General features: G+C 44.2%; 1 protein-coding gene across 1 annotated transcript in view; it reads left to right on the top strand.

The window, feature by feature from the left end:
• The window catches only part of LOC116984414 (high choriolytic enzyme 1-like), a 39,947-nt gene continuing 18,027 nt past the window's right edge, over positions 1-21,920 (top strand). Inside the window, exons 1-4 of the mRNA XM_033038567.1 lie at positions 1-106; positions 9,407-9,524; positions 16,029-16,203; positions 16,848-16,862. Of these exons, the coding sequence (XP_032894458.1) occupies positions 1-106; positions 9,407-9,524; positions 16,029-16,203; positions 16,848-16,862 (414 nt within the window). The remainder of the gene's footprint in view (positions 107-9,406; positions 9,525-16,028; positions 16,204-16,847; positions 16,863-21,920) is intronic.

The following is a 21,920-nucleotide window of genomic DNA, read 5'->3' on the forward strand; positions in this document are numbered from 1 at the left end:
ATGAATGAATTTCAAACTATGAAGAAGCTCAACATCAGTCCAGTGAAAACAATTATTAATTTTGCATTGGATTTTGTAGTGGACAACCACTATTCTGTCAGAGAAGGTTAGTTTAACTCGGCATCTTGCTTGGTATGGACATTGTGGATCAGAGGGCCTGTGCTGTACTGTTCTATGTTTGTTTTTGCAACAGAACTGGTCTGTTCGGATACAAAAAGAGAAAATAAATTGCAAGAAAAAACTGCAAGATAAACTCAGTAGATCTGGCCGCTGAACAGGGAAATAGCCATTATTAGGTGAAGGGAAGAGTTAGGCAAGAGCTGACATGCGATCCAGGTGAGGAGGGGTTAATGGCAGATAGAATCAGGCGGGGGAAGGGAAAGGGGAGATAGCGACAGAGTGGGAGATAACTAGACAACAGATGGCTGTAAATTATAAAATCTGGTAAGAAAGTGGACTCGAGGGAGGGATGACGGGCAGATGGGAATAATAATAATAATAATAAATTTTATTTATGGGCACCTTTCAAGAGTCTCAAGGACACCTTACAAAAATTTAGCAGGTAGAGGAAACACATGTAAGGGGAATGAAATAAATAGTAGAGACATGACTAGTACACAAAGTAAAGACAGAATTCAATACAAAACACAATATGAGGCAATTAATGCACGGATGAAAAGGGAGGGGGACGTGGGGCTAAGGATAGGCAGAGGTGAAGAGATGGGTCTTGAGGCGGGACTGGAAGATGGTGAGGGACACGGAATTGCGGATCAGTTGGGGGAGGGAGTTCCAGAGCCTGGGAGCTGCCCTGGAGAAGGTTCTGTCCCCAAAACTGCGGAGGTTGGACTTGTGGATGGAGAGGAGACCGGCTGATGTGGATCTGAGGGACCGTGAGGGTTGGTAGGGGGAGAGGAGGTCAGTGAGATATGGGGGGGGGGGCAGATGGTGGAGGGCTTTGTAGGTGAGGATCAGGATTTTGTAGTTGATCCGGTGGGAGATGGGAAGCCAGTGAAGTTGTTTGAGGACTGGAGTGATGTGATGCCAGGATTTGGTGTGGGTGATGAGTCGGGCGGCTGCGTTCTGGACCAGTTGGAGTCGGTTGATGTAGGTGGAGCTGATGCCAAGGAGAAGTGAGTTGCAGTAGTCCAGTCGGGAGGAGATGAAGGCATGGATGAGTCTTTCAGCAGCGGGAGGTGTGAGAGAGGGTCTGAGTTTGGCTATGTAAATCGTGAATAGTGGGGATAGAGGTGATATGGGAGTGGTGGGTAATGCACAGGTGGAGAGGAAGAAAGGAATTGGGTGGTTGGAGGAGTTGTAAGTGCATAGCTCACCTGGAAGGGTTGTTTCTGTCCCTGGTGGAGGTGAGGGAGGGTGAAGAAATGGGTGTTATACCTAGAGTTGCTAGGGAATGTACTGGTGGGATGAAATGCAACAATCAGGAGACTCTCCCTATTCTGTCTGAGAGGTGGGATGAAAGGGTAAATTTAGAAAATTGAGGTGATATGGGTGAGGGTTCAATCAACACTGTGTGTGTGTTTCCTGAAAATGAAGAATATTTCAAATGTCCTGCAACGGAAATCATTTCTTGAGAACAGATGTGGCGGAAAAAAGAACTTGGGAAAACAATGGCATCCTTGGAAGAGGCAGGATTGCAGAAGATGTAGTCTGAGTAACTGAAAATCAGTGGGCTTAGAGTAAATATTAATGGATAATTTGATTCCTGAGATGGAAACAGATAAAGAAAGGGGAGAGGTGTCAAAAATAGTGCAAGTGAATTTGAAGGCACTGTGGAATTTGGTAGCCAAGTTGAAATTAACATATTCGATATTGGGTGCAGCAGATAACACCAGTGCAGTCGCAGATGTAGAGGGGAATGTTGGTGAGTAGCACCACAGTAGGTTTGGAGTAGATGAGGTTGGAGGAGTATATGTGAATCTTTGTCTCCCCTGAAAGGGCTGTTTAGAAGCCTGGGTGAAGGTGAGGAAGGGGTGTAGAAAATGTCATCTGAAATTGTTGAATCCTGAGTGCTGAAGGCTGCACTGTCAGGATACTGTTCCTCAGGCTTACATTATGCCACATTGGAACAGTGCAGATAACTATAGACAGATCATAGTGGGACTAGATGGGAATTAAAGTGGCAATCCTGGTCTTACCGTATCAGAAATATATTCCATCTTTACTATACATTTATTATTTGCCCTCTACGTGACTAAACTAATTTGTGTTCTCACTTTCCAAGTTTGTGACCTTAAATGTTAACTGCATTTTTTAACATATGTTTCAATATGTTGCGTGTTTCTCAAATTTTCTCTTTAAATGTTTTATTATTTATGAGCCCAATGAACACAAAAAGGGTGGAAAAACTTGTGGGAGCAAAATGGAAATGGAAGTACACATTTTGCACCATTGTATCTGTCTGTTTCGTCACTGTTAAAATTACCACTTCCTTTTCTGTTTATAAAAAATATATTTGTAATGGTGGTCTATGGAGGAAGTAATTTTGTTTAAACTATTTGTTTCATGATGTCCAAGTAGGTGACTGAAGCAGATACTTGCTGCCTCTATGCAGGGAACATTAGCCTCTTGAATAATACAGTTTTAGATGTTGAATTTCTTTCTATTTTTTAAATTGAAGCGGAATTCTTTTGTGGCTTAAATATGCCTTGTATATATAATGGTGACAATACCAATTCACTTCTATACATAAATGAAAAAATGTAAAGAAACTCCTGCAAAGTATAGTAACTAATGCTGAACAGCATCAGATATGCCTTGCATTTTAATTTTATTTTTTGATTTTTCTAGGGAATATCAGTTCCTTACAAGGTATTATAACTGGTGATTATCGAGAGCATGCAAATACGATTTGTTCAGCTGGTCACAGGAGTTGCTTATGGCCCTCCTCACATAATAAGAATATTTATATACCCTATGCTTTCAAATCAAATTACAGTAAGTAACTTAAATTTGTCATCTTACTAACTAATTACTTCAAGAGAGTCAAGAGTATGTATTTGTCATATTTATCACAAATGGAACAATTACATTTTTACTGTTCTTGAACGACTACATTTGTCACCACACCTTGTTACGGGTAATTGGAGATGGGACATAATAGCTGGCCTACTGCAAAATAAATGTGCTAAGTTACACCTCACCTTACAATTTAAAAAAAATACCCAACACTATCACTGCAATCATCTATGAGGAGTTGTGATAAATAGGGCTTGCAGACCTTGGCAATGCAGTTATTATGACTCTTGGGAAAACTAAGCTACTCCCGGTGAGAGTAAAAAATAAATAGATAATCTGAACTGCCTTCTTAACCAATCAGCAAGAGCCAACACGGTGAAATTGTGCTATGCCACAATACAAGGATGAGCAATATACAGTTTAGGATCTTGCCAAAAGTATCATGTAAGCTTTGCATTATATTTGACATTCGTGACATTCGAAAGACTTCTGTCTTTGAAGGCTGGACATTAGTTGAAGGAAATATCTCCTTAGGCAGTTCTTTGGGATGTAGGGTGGGTTGCTTCCATTGTGGTTTGTGAGATCATACATGTCTTATAACACCAATATGGAGAGCAGCAGACTCTTCCACAGATGAGAAAGGTGGGTGAGTGGGTGGTTTGCGAAGTGTGCTCTCTTCACTGTATATATAATTCATCTGATGCGTGGACTCAGTTCTCAAAGCTACCCTGAGTATTTAGAGACACAGCATGGAAAAGACCTTTGGCCTACCGAATCCATGCGATTAGCAGAATTCACTTGCACCATAATCTGGTGTTGGTTTATCATTGTTTTATGCAGTGAAAATGTTTATTTCATGTATTGTGTGAGCAGATCATACCAAACATGAGTACAACAGGTAGTGCACAAAACCCCACAGAATGCAGAATATATTGTGGGGGTAGGAAGGCCCAGCACAAATTGGAGGAACAGCACCTCATATTTTGCTTGGGTAGCTTCCACACCAGCGGTATGAACATTGAATTGTCTAACTTCAAATAGCCCTTGCTTTCCCTCTCTCTCTATCCCCTCCCCCTTCCCAGTTCTCCCACCAGTCCTACTGTCTCCGACTATATTCCATTTCTATCCCACCCACTTCCCTGACATCAGTCTGAAGAAGGGTCTTGACCCGAAACTCCACCCATTCTTTCTGTCCAGAGATGTTTCCTGCCCCGCTGAGTTACTTCAGCTTTTTGTGTCTATCTGCAGAATATAGTTATAGCTACAGAGAAAGTGCAGATAGAAAAAAGTGTGAGTGCTGCAATAAGATAGAATGGATGTTTGAGGATACATTCTGAGCTTATGAAAGGCTTGTTCAAAAGTCTGATAACAGTAGAGACGAAGCTGTTTAGAGTTTAGTTTAGAGTTTAGAGATACAGCGCGGAAACAGGCTCTTCGGCCCACCGGGTCCTCACCGACCAGCGATTCCCCCATATTAACACTATCCTTCACCCACTAGGGACAATTTTTACATTTACCAAGCTAATTAACCTACAAACCTGTACGTCTTTGGAGTGTGGGAGGAAACCGAAGATCTCGGAGAAAACCCACGCAGGTCACGTGGAGAACGTACAAACTCCATACAGACAGCACCCGTAGTCGGGATCGAACCCGGGTCTCCAGCGCTGCATTCGCTGTAAGGCAGCAACTCTACCGCTGTGCCACCGTGACCGCCCTATTATTGAATCGGGTGGTACGTGCTTTCAGGCTTATATCTTCAGCCCATCCCGAGGCAGCGTGAAGTGTAGTCAATTGATGGAGGAGGCTGGTTGGCGTGATGGATTGGGCTTCATCCACAACTCTGTAGTTTCCTGCAGTCTTGGGCTGACAGTTGCCAAATTTGAGGCGGTTGTGTGCTTTTTTAGCTTCTTGGAAAATGTGGTTGGACTAGGTTAAATTGTTGATAATATTTACACTTACACGGCTTGACTATCACCACTTCAGGACCATTGATGCAGACAATCAGTCTGAAGAAGGGTCCTGACCCGAAAGATAGTCTATCCATGACTCCAGAGATTGTGCCTGACCCGCTGAGTTACTCCAGCACATTGTGTCTTTTTTTAACAATCATATCTATCATACCTTTGCTCAATAGGTTAATAGACCTAAACCTCCACTCGTCCCATCTAATTGCATTTCTTCATAAAATTTATTGGCTGATCAAAGTCAAAGTCAAAAGTCTGCGGCCCGGGGTGGTCAAAGCTGCCACCATCCAGTCCAGCGGACGAAGCTGTTGTTGCGGGAGCTCCAGAAAAACAGGTCACCAACCTGTGACCTGCGAGCCCCCGACGATGTCGTCCACTGGCCCACGGCCGAACCTCCGAAGTTGGGATGCCGCCGCCTCAGCCCCGAGTCGGGCCGCCGCCTCAGTCCCGAGTCGGGCCGCCGCCGCCTCAGCTCCGAGTCGGGCCGCTGCCGCCTCAGCTCCGAGTCGGGCCTTTGCCGAAAGCCGGAACGCCGCCTCAGCTCCGAGTCGGGCCGCCACCGCCTCAGCCCCCAGTCGGGCCGCCGCCGGAACACAGCCTCAGCCCCGAGTCGGGCCACCGCCGGAACGCAGCCTCAGCCCCGAGTCTGGCCGCCGCCAGAACGCAGCCTCAACCCCGAGTCGGGCTGCCGCCGCCTCAGCTCCGAGTCGGGCCGCCGCCGCCTTAGCCCCGAGTCGGGCCGCTGCCCGGAACGCAGTCTCAGCCCCAAGTCGGGCCACCGCCGGAACGCAGCCTCAGCTCCGAGTCGGGCCGCCGCCAAACGCCGGAACGCAGCCTCAGCTCCGAGTTGGGCCGCCGCAGCCCCGAGCCGGGCCGCCGCCGCCTCAGCTCTGAGTCGGGCTGCTGCCGAAAGCTGGAACGCCGCCTCAGCTCCGAGTCGGGCCACCGCCGCCTCAGCCCCGAGTCGGACCGCCACCCGGAACGCAGCCTCAGCCCCAAGTCGGGCCGCCACCGGAACGCAGCCTCAGCCCCGAGTCGGGCCGCCACCGGAACGCAGCCTCATCCCCGAGTCTGGCCACCGCCAGAACGCAGCCTCAGCCCCGAGTCAGGCCGCCGCCACCTCAGCTCAGCTTAAGGTTCTGCATGGTAGCTTTATCTGGAACCTGTGACCTGCGAGCTCCCGACGATGTCGTCCACTGGCCCACGGCCGAACCTCCGAAGTTGGGATGCCGTCGCCTCAGCCCCGAGTCGGGCCGTCGCCGCCTCAGCTCCGAGTCGGGCCGCTGCAGTCTCAGCTCCGAGTCGGGCCGCTGCCGAAAGCCGGAACGCCGCCTCAGCTGCGAGTCGAGCCGCCGCCGCCTCAGCCCCGAGTTGGGCCGCCGCCGGAACACAGCCTCAGCCCCGAGTCGGGCCGCCACCGCCTCAGCCCCGAGTCGGGCCGCCGCCCGGAACGCAGCCTCAGCCCCAAGTCGGGCCACCGCCGGAACGCAGCCTCAGCTCCGAGTCGGGCCACCGCCAAACGTCGGAACGCAGCCTCAGCTCCGAGTTGGGCTGCCGCAGCCCCGAGCTGGGCCGCCGCAGCTCTGAGTCGGGCTGCTGCCGAAAGCCGGAACGCCGCCTCAGCCCCGAGTCGGGCCGCCGCCCGGAACGCAACCTCAGCCCCAAGTCGGGCCGCTGCCGGAACGCAGCCTCAGCTCCGAGTCGGGCCGCCGCCAAACGCCGGAACGCAGCCTCAGCTCCGAGTTGGGCCGCCGCCTCAGCCCCGAGTCGGGCTGCTGCCAAAAGCCGGAACGCCGCCTCAGCTCCGAGTCGGGCCGCCGCCTCAGCCCCGAGCCGGGCCACCGCCGCCTCAGCTCCGAGTCGGGCCGCTGCCGAAAGCCGGAACGCCGCTTCAGCTCCGAATCGGGCCGCCTCAGCCCCGAGTCAGGCCTCCGCCGGAACGCAGCCTCAGCCCCGAGTCAGGCCGCCACCGGAACACAGCCTCAGCCCCGAGTCAGGCCGCCGCCGCCTCAGCTCAGCTTAAGGTTCTGCATGGCAGCTTTATCTGGAAGGTTAGATTGATTGGGATCCAGGGAGAGCTAGACTACTGAGTATAGAATTACCTTCATGTAAGGAAGGGTCGTGGTGAAAGCTCGTTTTTCGGATAGGAGGTCAACGACCAGTGCTGTGCCTCTGTAATCGGTGCTAGGCCCATTTCTGTTTGTGGCTATCGAACATGACTTGATCAACTGGCCAAGTGGGCTGAGGAAGAACTGATGGGGTTTATTGCAGATAAGTGTAATGTGTTGCATTTTGGGAAATCAAGGCAATTTGGGACCTTCACAGTAAATGCTAGGAGCCCTAGGGAGTGCTGTAAGCAGTAGGATCCAGGAGGACAGGTATAAAATTCCCTGAAAGTGGCGTCATAGGAAAAATGTTAAGCTGGAAAGAATGCAGAGAAGATTTATGAGGAAGTTGTAGGGACTCGAGTGCCTGAGCTACATGGAGAGATTGGGCATGCTAGAACTTTATTCCTTGGAGTGTAGGAGGTTATGGGGTAATTTTATACATGTATAACATCAAGAGGTGAGTAGATAGCATGCAAATAGTATTTTTCCCAGGGTAGGGGAATCAAGACCCAGAGGACATAGGTTAGGTATGTTGCAAAACATACCTGAAGCGTCGCTGAAAATCTGTCCCAGCCCGTGTGCGCGATTTTGGCGCCGTTTAGAGGGGGGGCGGGTTTAAAACGCGATTTTCCCTAGGCTGTTCAAATCGAGGTTTTTCAGCCTAGTTAATTATTAACGAAAAATCGCTGGAAGATTCCCTCGCTTGAGCTATTATTAGTTTTAAGGGCTTTATTAAATTGTTATAGTAGGTTAAAAATTAACCTCTAAACCCCCGACCGCCGGCAACCGGCCGGATCTCATACAGGGGAAAACGGAAGGTAGGCTGTTTATTTTTATGTTAAAAAGGGCTCCTTAAGACCCCTTTATACAAAGTTTAATATTGCGAGTAGCTAATTTTGGGCCCATTATATCCCGCAGTATTTTTCAGGGGAATTGGAGGGTACAAATCTACCGCAATGTGAACGTTCTAAACCAGCGCGTTCACAGGATCCCACTAGAAAGCTGATTTAAATGGACTTTAATTTACAGCAATTAAACACTAAATTCCTTCCATTTGGCCTATAAATTAATGCAAATGGGATTTTAAAATGATGTTTTACTGTGAATTATTTGTGAATATTATTTGGACACTTAGGCTATTTAAAAATGTTAATCATTTATTAAGAAATGGATAGATGTTTAGATCTAGTAATTGAAGTTTGAAATTAGCTACAATTAGGTAACTAACTAATTATATGCTTTAATTTCAGGTCATCCAAGTAAGATTATTTTATATTTGTTTCAGAATGCTTCAATCTATGATAACTGAAAATTTCATTCAGTTCTCTTAATTTTTAAGAAAGTTATGGGCTTTTGACTGTCCACGATCACAGCTTTTTTGTTATGTCCATAGAAAATCAATAGGGAACAAGATGCTAATTTCCTAGTATGAAAATGGCCATAACTTTTTAAATACTTGAGATATGAAAGTGAATTAGGTGTCAAATTAAACTTATTTTTATGCTTTATCTGATGGGATAAATTGCAGACTTAATTTTTAAAATCTAAAAATGTTGTAACATTGCTACTTAGGCTTAAGGCGAAAGATTTAATAGGAAACTGAGGAGCAACATTTTCACAGAGAGTGGTGGGTATATGGAACAAGTATCAGAGGTGGTAATTGAGGCAGGTACAATAACAACATATAAAATACATTTGGACAGGAAATTTGGAAAGGTTTAGAAGGATATGAGCCAAACATTAGCAGGTGAGACTAATGTAGATGGGGAATTTTGGTCAGCATTGACAGGGTGGAAGAGCCAGTTTCCGTGCTCTGTGACTCTATTTTCTTGCTTCTGCATGGCATAGAAGTGCCAGAAATAGTCACACCAATGATTTGTGACAGTCTATGGGACTTCTGGTCTCAATAGTGGTTTCAATTGGTCTCATTCACATCATGGCGCAATAACTCATTTGAGGGTTTCTGAATTCAAATATAACATTACCTGATGCAGAATGGTCATGCTGTTTGCCACCTAGTGGATACTCTTCAGCTTGTCCAGTTTAAATAGAAGTCAAATGGAGGCATATATCAATATTATGGAACTCAATGTTTTATTCCATATATCTGACCATTCCCAAGAAATATTCACTTGGCTTGGAAACTCTGTCACTGTATGGTCTATTGAATTGGGCAAAGTTGGTGCTTACCAGTACAGAACTAATGCTTTGGTATGGTAGAAACACTGCATAAAATTGGTTTAAACCACATGTTAGTTATTAACTCTACAATTATTGAACAGTATTCCTGTCTTAATATTTGTAAAATTGTCATATAAATAATGTTTTGATTATTAATATGTATTGGCTTTTCTTCCTCAGAGAGAGCCCATAAAGCATTAATTATGACTTCCCTTTTTGAGTTTGAGTCTTTGACATGCCTCAGGTTTAAATACAGAACAAGGGAGGTGGCCTATCTTGAGTTTATTGATGGGATAGGGTAAGTATATACATCTGTCAATTATATATGCAGATATAAGTTATATTATGCAGATTGGCCAGTTTTTAACCTATGACTTAGCAAAAGTCTTAAAGAAATATTCAAAGATAATCAAGTCAATTTTAGCACAGATGTAACACAGTTATTGCAGGTCCACCACGGATTTTCTGGCAACTGGCATCCGGCTCCTCTAATCCAGCAAAATTAATAGAGCGCACTTGAAAGCTTCCTTTCCACACACCCCCCTCCCCTGAAAATGCAGCACCTAGACCAGGGCGGCCGATCGCTACCTCATTGGCACTTCTGCGCTGATCGATTTGCACTCTGCGTCTAAGGCTCTGGAACTCTGGTCCCACTGGAGCCGGCAGATCCGTTCCCCTATCCGACTTCCGTGGCCGACTTTGCGGGCCGGTATCTTGGCCCCCCAAGGCCACTGTTGGTCCAGCAAAACGGATAATACAGCAAGGCTCTAGAACCAAAGGTGCTGGAAAATCAGTGGTGGGCCTGTTTATAACTTTATAAAAAATACTTTGTGTAACAGCTGAAGTGGGGCATGCTGTAGCATCTTCAGTAGCTGCAAACGGAGCTTACGGTTAACATTCGATTAACAATCGATCCTCAAACCAATTCCTAATTCCCTAGCTACCAAGCTAACAATGACTAAATATTATCAACATTCTGAGATCCTACTACCCTTCCGCAATCCCAATCAACTGCCGTGGATATATAGCCCCTGATTGGGACATTGGCTGAGTGGTAGGTGCACGAGGGTTACAGTGGGCTGAAACTAAAATTCACAAGATTCCAGGGAAAAGGAATTCCAGGTATTTTAATTTAGTGAATAGATGGAAGAGGCTGGAGTTCTTGGGCAGAAGTTGTTACAATGACAACTGATAGAAGGATTTAAAATCACAAAGCATATAGATAAAGCATATAGAAACTGTTCCAATGGGTGGAGGGGGCTAAGAACCAGGGGATATAAAATGGAGGGGATTTGGTGGAAGGACTGAAAGCATCATGAGGAAAACCTTTCTATGCAGGGAATGTCTAGGATCTGAAACTCCAGGGGTAATAGTGGAAGCAGGTACAATTTGTTGAAATCGAAGCTGTGTACCTATTTGAAAGGAAATAATTTGAGAAATGTGAGAAGATGGTAGAGGAAACGGTTGTCGGGTTTATGGGGAGAAGGCAGGAAACTGGGGTTAGGAGGGAGAGATAGATCAGCTATAATTGAGTAGACTTGAGGGCCTAATTCTGCTCCTATCACATGACCTTATGAATGGAAGCAGGTGGATTGCCCTTAGAGCCTGTGTTGAAAGGCCTCTTTTCCAGCTATAACCAATGTGGTTCTCTACAGAGCACTACATTTGAACTGTTTCTCATGTATGATACCTTCTTACAAAGCCAGTTGCATCACTCACACCATTCGTGCACCCAGACAGATATCGGGTGGTGTTCAGCCATTTCTCCAACTGCCTACTAAGGCATCTCAGCACCTCCGAATTATCTAACAACTTGCTCATCAAATGCTCAAAAAGAGTTGCTTTAATTTAACTGTTATGACCATGCTTTTATAAAGCTTTCAAAATAACATTGCCCTCTATGGTCCAGACCTTTAATGTTGCTTACATCTGGTGCCAGAAGCACCATATGGCCCTTTCTCATAAAGACTCCCAAGGCTATAAGGGAGGATCCTCCTAACTAGGTGTTTGTCTAATCAAGTCACTTGCAGTCTGAAATTTTGGGCAGCCAATCATCATGAAAAGTCTTGGAAATTGTAGATGGATATAGCAGGTATGTCAGCATTGCTATATCTTTACCATGGTTCCAAGCATTGTTGCTAGTATGCCATTTCCTGAAAGGAATATCAATACTATCTCATGGGATTCTGAAAGGACCACAAACTAATGCATGCATGGACAGACTGATAGGGTCCATGTCAAAATGTTTGGCACGTTGATTAATCTGACTAATAAAAAATGCAAGAAATATTATGGACGAGTATGGACCATTTTACAGGACCATAGGAAACCACATTTCCAGACTAGAATTTGTTTTCTCTCCATTGCCAGTCTCTTTACATCATCTGTTCCCATCTAATTATAATTTTAATAAAACTCTGCCCTTTTATCTTTGCAAAGTGGATAACTTAAAGTCTCTTTGCATCCTCCTTACAAATCACTATACAACCCAGTTAAGATGGCAAAATTCAAATTATTACATTTTATTTCCTCACCTATTTTCTTACCAATACTAATTTCCTATCTTCATTAGATCTATATTTCCCTAATAATTTTAGGAAGTTACTTGTGTCCTGAGAAGGCAGAACCAAAGTGTATGTTTAATTATCATACCATTTACCTATTCTTCCATTTCTGAATGTAAAGAACGTACACCGTGAATGCAGTTTTTTACTTATTTATAGAAGCTTTTACCATCTACTTTTATGTCCTTTGCAGGTTTAATCTCATAATGTTTTTGGTCTTATAATAAACTGCCTCTTGCATCCTCAAATGCCTGTGTATAGGACATGATGTCCAAATTTGCAAATAACACACAAGCTGGTGGATAAGTGTGTGAGCAGAATAGTAAATGATTTTGCAGAGATAGTGACAAACTGGTGGAATAACAGATGAATGGCAGATGAAATACAATACTGAAAAATGTGAAGTATTGCAAGAATGAGAAAAATGTAATATCAACGAGAGTTCAATTCTAAAACAGTTATAAGAACAGAGAGGATGTGGTATATATGCAGAGTTCTCTGTTAGTGGCTGGGCAGGTTGACAAAGTGGTTAAAATGCATTCTGGATCCTGGGCTTTATAAATAGAGACGAAGCACATGAGCAAGGAAGGCCTGGTATGAAAATACAACAGATGCAGGAATAGGCCATTTAATCTCTCAAACCGGTTCAATAAGATAACACGTGATATGATTATAACCTCGACTCTATATTCCTGCCAACCATTTCACTCCCTTATCAAAAACGTTGCCCCTGCAATAAAAGTTGTGGACTCCATAGTTGTCGATTCCTTCACCCTTTGACAAAAAGAGTTCCAAACATTCACAACCACCTGAGAAAACTGGATTATCATGCAAGGTAACATTCTCTCCACATTCACCCTGTCAGACTCTCAGATCTTGTATTGTATGTTTATGTCAAGTTACCATTTACCTTTCTAAACTTCTAGCTACAAATCTTGCCTGCTCTGACAATATTGCCATTTCAGCTATTATTTTAGAAAATCTGAAATGTTTCCGATCCATTTGCATCCTTAAATAATGGAAACCATTGGTACTCCAGATGTGATGTGTATGATCAAAGGAAAATCTCAATACCTGTACTTTCGTATTCCCCCTACCAGTAAATAATATACATTGATTTGATAAACCACACTGGTTCAGTCACATCCAGCGTGTTATGGAAACATAGAAAATAGGTGCAGGGGTAGGCCATTCGGCCATTCAATATGATCATGGCTGATCATCCAAAATCAGTACCCCGTTCCTGCTTTCTCCCTATATCCCTTGATTTTGTTAGCCCAATGGGCTATATCTAACTATTTCTTGAATTATGCCCACCATGTGGATGCTAAAGAAAATCCTGAAGCATTTGCAATCACATCCAGAAATGCCAAGTAGATGGTCTATTGGTGTCCAGAAAATTCAGTTCACCCAATGAGTGAATCTAAAAATGGCAGAGAGTACAGGATACATCCAAAGATCCTAGTTGCAGTGATGAAGGCGTGCTTCAGTACTAGGTGGGCTTTAAGACAAAACGCTGGAAATACTCAGCAGCTCAGGCCAGCCTCTGTGGAAAGAATTAATTCCTCAAGTTAAAGTGCTATCATCGACTCTTAGTGAATGATGCGATTCTGAGTTATACCAGCAGTGCTCGGCACCAGACCTTCACACAGCTATGCGTGGACTGAAGAGCTGAATTCCAGCGATGAGGTGAGAGTGACTACCCTTAATAGTCAAGATAGAATTTCACCAAGTAGCATCAAGGTACTGAAATCAATGGGCCTCTAATGAAATACTCCACTTTGTAGAAGTCATACTGTACAAAGAAAAATGGCATAAAGCTTAGTTTTTTGGAGGTCATAAATTCTACCCCAAGAAATCAATACAAGAGTTTTTAAGGCAATGACTGGGACCTATATACAGTATCTTAAACTCCTTTATCAACCAACGGTCAGAAGTGGGAATATTTTCTGATGATCGTATGTACGGTGCTCTCCATAATGTTTGGGACAAAGACCCATCATTTATTTATTTGCCTCTGTACTCCACAATTTGAGATTTGTAATAGAAAAAAAAATCACATGTGGTTAAAGTGCAAATTGTCAGATTTTAATAAAGGCCATTTTTATACATTTTGGTTTCACCATGTAGAAATTACAGCAGTGTTTATACATAGTCCTCCCATTTTAGGGTACCATAATGTTTGGGACATAGCAATGTCATGTAAATGAAAGTATTAATGTTTAGTATTTTGTTGCATATCCTTTGCATGGACATCACCAGTTGCTGAGTGTCTTCTCTGGTGATGCTCTGTATTGGCCTGTATTGCAGCCATCTTTAGCTTATGCTTGTTTTGGGGGCTAGTCCCCTTCAGTTTTCTCTTCAGCATATAAAAGGCATGCTCAATTGGGTTCAGATCGGGTGATTGACTCAAGAATTTACAATTTTTTCGCTTTGGAAAAACTCATTTGTTGCTTTAGCAGTATGTTTGGGATCATTATCTTGCTGTAGATGAACCGCCGGCCAATGAGTTTTGAGGCATTTGTTTGAACTTCAGCAGATAGGATGTGTCTATACACTTCAGAATTTATTATGCTACTACCATCAGCAGTTGTATCATCAATGACGATAAAGGAGCCAGTACCTACAGCAGCCATACATGCCCAGGCCATAACACCTCATCTGTTTCACAGATAAGGTGGTATGCTTTGGATCTTGGGCACTTCCTTCTCTCCTCCATACTTTACTCTTGCCATCACTCTGATATAAGTTAATCTTCATCTCATCTGTCCACAAGACCTTTTTCCAGAACTGTGGTTGCTCTTTTAAGTATTTCTTGGCAAACTGTAACCCGGCCATCCTATTTTTGCAGCTAACCAGTGGTTTGCATCTTGCAGTGTAGCCTCTGTATTTCTGTTCATGAAGTCTTCTGCGGACAGTGGTCATTGACAAATCCACACCTGACTTCTGAAAAGTGTTTCGGATCTGTCAGACAGGTGTTTGGGATTTTTACTTTATTATAGAGAATTCTTCCGTCATCAGCTGTGGAGGTCTTCCATGGCCTGCCAGTCCCTTGGCAATTTGTAAGTTCACCAGTATTCTATTTCTCCTTAATGATGTTCCAAAGAGTTGATTTAGTTAGCCTAAGGTTTGGCTGATGTCTCTAGCAGTTTTATTCTTGTTTCTCAGTCTCATAATGACTTATTTGACTTTCATGGGCACAACTTTGGTCCACACGTTGATAAACAGCAATAAATGTTTCCAAAGGTGATGGAAAGTGGAGGAAAGACTAGGTGCTGAGCGCTCTCTTAGGGACTTGTCTCACTTACGCAACTTTTTTCGGCGACTTGCCGGCACCCGTCGTAGCCGCAGCAGGTCGCCGAAAAAATGTTGAAAATCCAGCAGCGACCAGAAAAAGGTACGACTCTTTGGGCGACTACTCACGACCAAACAGCCGTCATACCCTTTTCTGGTCGCCGCTGGATTTTCAACATTTTTGGCGACCTGTTGCGACTATGACAGGTGCCAGCAAGTCGCCGAAAAAATTGCGTAAGTGGGACAGGCCTTTTATACCTGCATTAAGAAGGCAATTAAACACACCTGAGCAATTACAAATGCTTGTGAAGCCATGTGTCCCAAACATTGTGGTGCCCTGAAATGGGGGAACTATGTATAAACACTGCTGTCATTTATACATGGTGAAACCAAAATGTATAAAAATGGCCTTAATTAAAATCAGACAATGTGCACTTAACCACATATGATTTTTTTCTATTACAAATCTTAAATTGTGGAGTACAGAGGCAAATAAATAACTGATGAATTTTTTTAAACTATTTAAATGAAAGTTGATGATTAAATTGAAAGATAAGCCTGGAAACAGGCCCCCTTTGTCCACTATTTAAAAAATAAAATAAATAAATAAAATAATTCAACCAAAAAAAGTATATTTCCTGTCAGACCTCTGAATTCCAATTTAAATCAATGTGATGTCTGACTTGAGTGGCAATTCCCTAACATATCTTAGACTCAATATGGAGTTTAACGTGGAGCGAAGCACCATCTGTTGCATTGGCAATCAAGCCCAGGACTCGCATCTGTTCAAATGGCCAATGGCTGGTAATACCGCAAGATTTGGCATACTGTATTTCTGACATGCATACGAGGTTGATAAAGAACTAGTTACATACCAATGTGATACACTTAGATCTAAATAAAAGGGTTTTAGGAAGGAAATTATTTTAAAGCATTTTTTCCAGGTGTTGGTCATATGTAGGACCAGGGAAACGAACAGCACAAGAAATATCACTACAGGAGCCTCATTGTGTGGATGTTGGTATAATACAACATCAAATGATGCATGCACTTGGTTTTTATCATGAAACCTCTCGCATTGATCGTAAGAACCATGTAGAAGTCAAAATGGAGCACGTTGTAAAAGGTAAGATTAAAAACAAAATTACAGATTTTTTTTGAGTCCCGGCACTAAAGTAACAAAACTATAAGAAGTTGAGCTTGTACTTACTAAATGTATGTAGAGCAAGTTTTACATCCTTTTTCTGGGTTCCAATGCACATGAAAACTAGCATCCAAACCAAGTATGCCAACAAGAACTGAACAAAGATGGTGTTTGAAAGGAACTAGTGTTATGCATGCTATTATTAAAAATATATGTATAGAAGTTTGGAGGTCATGTTGCAATTATAGAAAATATTGGTGAGGCCACATTTAGAGTATAATGTTCAGTTTTAGGAACCATGTTATAGAAATGATGGTGTTCAAGCTGGAAAGGGTGCAGAGACGAATTGCAAAAATGTTGCCAGGACTCGAGGCCCTGCGCTGAAGGGAGAGGTTGAGCAGGCTAGGACTTTATTCCTTGGAGCATAGGAGAAAGAGGGGTGATCTTATAGAGGTGTACAAAATCATGAGAGGAATGGATTGGGAAAACGCGCAGTCTCTTGCCCGGAATTGGAGAATCGAGAACCAGAGGACATAGGTTTAAGGTGAGGGAGAAAAGATTTAATCTAAACCTGAGGGGTAACTTTTTTACATGAAGGGTGGAGGACGTAAAGAACAAGCTGCCAGAGGAGGTTGTTGGCAGGTACAGCTGGAATGTTTAAGGAATATTTAGACAGATACATAGATAGGATAGGGTTTAGATGGATATTGGCCAAATGCAGGCAGGTGGGACTCGTGTAGATGGGGCATGTTGCAGGCATGAGATATTTCCGCGGATTTTGAAATTTGTTTAAACAAAAATCTAAATCTATAAATTGCTTTCCGCGAGATAGTAGGGGTGGGACTGATGATCGAGGGCGCCAATTGGACGAGAGGAACATCGGTCAGCAGGCAGTGGGGGAGGGGGGACATGAAGATTCAGCACGATGATTGGAGGAGAGAGGCATCTGGGGCCGGGACAAGGCGAGGCCTGGGGGACGGCAGCGGAAGAGTGGGCACTGGGCTGGGAAAGGCCGGGACGCGGCTGCAGGGCCGGGGCCTTGTCGGTGTCAATAAGCTTTTTAAAGCAAGTAGAGGGAGTGTGTGTGTGAGCCCTGGTGAGCAGAGGGGGGGGGTCTCTTTTGAGTGTGATTAAAGGCAAGGGGACGTCTCTGTGAGTGAGCAGTGAGGGGGTCCCTGTGAGTGTGAGCAAAGGTGAGGGGTTTCCTGTGAATGTGAGCAGTGAGGGGGTCCCTGTGAGTGTGAGCAAAGGTGAGGGGTTTCCTGTGAATGTGAGCAGTGAGGGGTCCCTGTGAGTGTGAGCAAAGGTAAGGGGTGGGTCCCTGTGAGTGTGGGCAGTGAGGGGGTCCCTGTGAGTGAGCAATTGGGGGGGGGGGATTTCCTGTGAGCAGTGAGGGGGTCCCTGTGAGCGTAAGCAAAGATGAGGGGATCCCTGTGAGTGTAAGCAGTGAAAGGTTCTCTGTGAGTGAGCAAAGATGGGGGGGGGTCTCTGTGAGTGTGAGCAGTGAGGGGTTCCCTGTGAATGTGAGCAGTGAGGGGGTTCCTGTGAGTGAGCAAAGGTGAGAGGTTTCCTATGAGTGTGAGCAGTGAGGGGGTCCCTGTGAGTGTGAACAAAGGTAAGGGGGGGGGGGACCCTGTGAGTGTGATCAGTGAGGTGTTCCGTCTGAGTGGGGAAGACCCTGCGAGAAATTAAGGGTAAACAGGCAAGAAAACGGTAATTTCAAGGTACAATTATCCAAACAAAATCTGCATAAAGGGGGCTTGGAATCCTACCAGGGGGCAATGGGACCCCCTTATCTCTTCCTCTTTTTTCAGTTTTTTCCTGTCTCATGCCTGATGTTGGTTGGTTAGTTTTATGAGGAGTGATTGGGTTGACTAAGCCTGTATTCACTAGAGATTAGAAGAATGAGCGAAGGTCTCATCGCAGCATATCAAATTCTCATAGGGTTGAACAGACTGAATGAAGGGAGGTTGTTTCATCTGACTGCAGTGGTCACAGCCTTAGGATACATTTAGGACTGAGATGTGAAATGTCTTCCTTCACAGGATGCAAAATTCTCTACCACAGAAGACTGTGAAAGCAATGTTGCTGAATATATTTAAGGAGTGTCTTTAACTGAGATTAACTCTCCTTTTCCCACAGATATTGCCTGGTCTATTTTCAGGTTTTTCTGTTTTTATTTCAGATTTATTGCATCTATTTTTTTCAAATTTAAGGAATAGATAAATAGATTCCGAAAACATAAAGGGCATAAAAGGGTGTGGAGAGAGCATTGGAATATAGCTCTGAGATAGAATAATAGTAAGATTAAACGAGAACTTACCAGTTTGAAGTTTGATCTTTATTTTATGAGGAGTTACGTCGAGGGATTACGTGAAGACCCCGCCAGCACGCATGCGCGACATTCTTCAAAGCAGCCGTGTGGAATCACAGTAATAGTAGTTGAAATAAACATAGTAAGATAAGAAGAACTAGGATACCAGTTGACCTTTATAAGAGGGTGGGCGTGGAGGGCACGTAATCCCTCGACGTAACTCCTCATAAAATAAAGATCAAACTTCAAACTGGTAAGTTCTCATTTAATCTTACTATTTTACTTCGGAGTCACGTGAGTGACTACGTGAAGATTTTAAAAATTCTGATTTCATGGCGTGGAACAAATCCATGCTTCACTCACTGCCGAAGTCATCCAAGGGAGGAAGTATGTTATCGTATTCAGACATTAATCAAATTCAAACAATAACAATTTATTTTAACAAAATAATGCTCCCTTGGGCTAAATATATTACAGAATTCAAACTTGATTCTGCAACACCGCAGGTTTGGTTATTGGCTTATTATAAAAGAATTGGAAGGTCTTCTCTCTAGACCATCCTGCTGTTGCCAGGATATGGTCCATAGGCACTTCCATGTCTCTAGCTGCCGATGTTGCTGCTGCCCTTGTGGAATGAGATTTAAAATGTCAGTATCCACCCCAGCAGCTCCCAAACCTGTCTGAGCCATCTAGAGATGGTCTGTGCTGATACCCGGCCATTAGGCTGTTTATAGCTGACCCATAGTGCCAATTTACTACCTCTTAAAGTTTTAGTAGTCTTAAGGTATAGTAGAAGGTGTGTCATTACACACAGTCGGGTGTCAGATGGGTATGCCTGGAATTCCAAAATTTATCCTGATGTTCCTGGTCTATCTTGTTTAACCAGCTCCAAGATGCGAAAGTTATCTTTTCTGGAGATGCCATCATATTGTCCAGTCTCAGTTTATGTAGAGACTGGACCCTTTGAGCTGAGACCAGTGCCATCAGCATACTGTTTTTAATGTGAGCTTTTCCAGGGACATTGCTGGTGACCATCCCTTTAGCAATGTTAGTACAACACTGACGTCCCAGATCTGGGAGTACCTCGCTCTAGGAGGGTTAGTGTTGTAAATAACCCTCATAGGTTTGGCAACTAGAGGGTGAGATCCCATGGAGAGTTGTAGTGGTGCCTGCCACCATTAAGCTGACAGGGCACTCCTAGTGCAATTATAGCGCTGCAGCTCAGTCCTTCATCTATATGAAGGCTGGACAGGAATTTCCAGGACGTTGGTGATTGTAGCTGTATTATACGCTACACCAGTCCTTGAGCAATATGACTCCCATATTCCCATGCTGGAGAGGTACTGCTTTTTGGTGATTCTCGATAGTCGTGATCATGTTCATGGTCCTGTCCGTCAGCCCAGATCTAGCATGATGGACTTATGGTTCAGAGACTATGTCAAGGACCACAGGAACCCATGGCTGTGTAGGCCAATCAGGTACTTCCAAGACACCTGATGCTGAGACCATATGTATTTTACATAGGACCCGACTGATGAGGCAGGAGGGGGAAAAAGCAGAGTAAACAATTTTCCCGATTTCAGCGAGAAGCGTCCATTGCTGCTGGCCCAGGTCTGGTTCCCAAGCGACATATGTTGGTAACTGGTGATTGAGTCTAGATGCAAATAGATCGATATCTGGTGTCCATATCGTATAGTGATATCAGCAAATATTTTTGTGGTCCAACAGCCATTCGGTGCAGTCATTAAATTTTCATGACCTGGTGTCTGTCACTGCATTGAGCTTACCTGGTAGGTAAGTTGCTGATAGCCAAATATGTATGTTAACACACCATTGCCAGATTATATTGGCCAGGTTGACACATGATATCGATTTTATTCCACCCATATGATTAATATATGCCACCACTGTGGTATTATCAATTTGTAGGTGGACATGCAGGTGGTGCATTGTGAACAGTAGGCTTTTGGCCCATGAAACGCACCCAACATCTCTAAATAATTTATACCCAGTGTTTTTAGTAATGATGATTCCTAATGTTCCATCTACCACCAGTTCTGGATATAGTGTTAGTAGCTCCCCAGCCATGAGCGCTGACCTCCGTTTGTAATGTGAATGATGGTTACTAATAATGATGGGGCTGGAACTATGCCAAATATTTCCCTTCCACCATTGTAACTCCGAAATTGCTTTGGCTGGTAACTGCATAGGTCGATCAAAGTGACCTCCAAGATGTTTTAGCTCTTGCACTTTTCCCCTTTTTGAGCTTTAATAATGCAAGGTCCAAACTGAGGAGCTGGAAATGCTGCTACTGGTTTCCCAATTACTCTTGCCACCTGTCTGATAGATGGTTTATTTTGTAACAATTAATTTTGTTGCAGGCTTCCACCAAGTCTGCTGCTTTACTCTTTGGCAATGTTACAGACATGTGGATAATGTTAATAGTGAATCCCAGATAGTCCGTAGTTGTGGATGGCGTAAACTTAGATTTATCTGGATGGATGATGGACCCCAGAGTTTCAAACAATGTTTGGTAGCTAAAACTGCTGATTTAGCTAGTTCCAGGGTTTTTCCCCCACAATTGATATATCATTAAGATATGCCATGACAATATGTTTTGTTTCCTAAGTATTGCCAAGGCCAGTTTTAATATCTTGGTGCACAGTCTTGGGGCTGAAGTTTAACCCATTAGGCAACGCTATATACTGCCATAGTTGCCCCATCCAGTTAAATTTTAGGTATCGACAATGATACCTAGTATGGGTACAGAATAGTATGCATCTTTTGGATCAATGCATGCCATGAAGTATCCCTCTGAAACTAATTGTTTGGCAGTAACAATGTTTCCACAGTGGTAATAACCTTGATGCCTCCCAACACAAGTGTAACATTCCCCCTGTTAGTACAGGTCCTACACCTTTTGTGTTCTGGAAGGAACCAGATGCACCTACCTCCCTGGTTGCCGGTGGTACGTCCCCTTCTTCATCTTCTGCGGAAGAGGTGCCGGAGTGCGGGGTTGGCATGTTTTCCATGAGGGTCGCTCTGGGCCTTGGCCTAAAAAGGACCTTTGTGGTTGCTGCGCGGCCCTCATGCTTTCACCAGCGTCCTGGTGTTGATGCCTGCTGGTGGATGCATAGGGGTGCTGCCGTCTGAGGTGTGTGGTCTGCCCGTTGCTGATGACGCCCTCATGAGCCCGACGGCTTTAAACTCTTCGTCGAGCTCTTTTACTTGTTTAGACAAGTTTCCCTTCCAAACTGCAGTATCTGCGGTTGTGTTGCAGCTGTTTCGCACAACCCTGCAAATTTGGGGTTTAGTGCAGGTTTACTGTGCTCTCGCAAACAATTGATTTCATACTGGGTATTGCGGAGCAATGTCAGT

This window comes from Amblyraja radiata, chromosome 20, assembly GCF_010909765.2.
Source record: "Amblyraja radiata isolate CabotCenter1 chromosome 20, sAmbRad1.1.pri, whole genome shotgun sequence".
Taxonomy (NCBI): Eukaryota; Metazoa; Chordata; class Chondrichthyes; order Rajiformes; family Rajidae; genus Amblyraja; species Amblyraja radiata.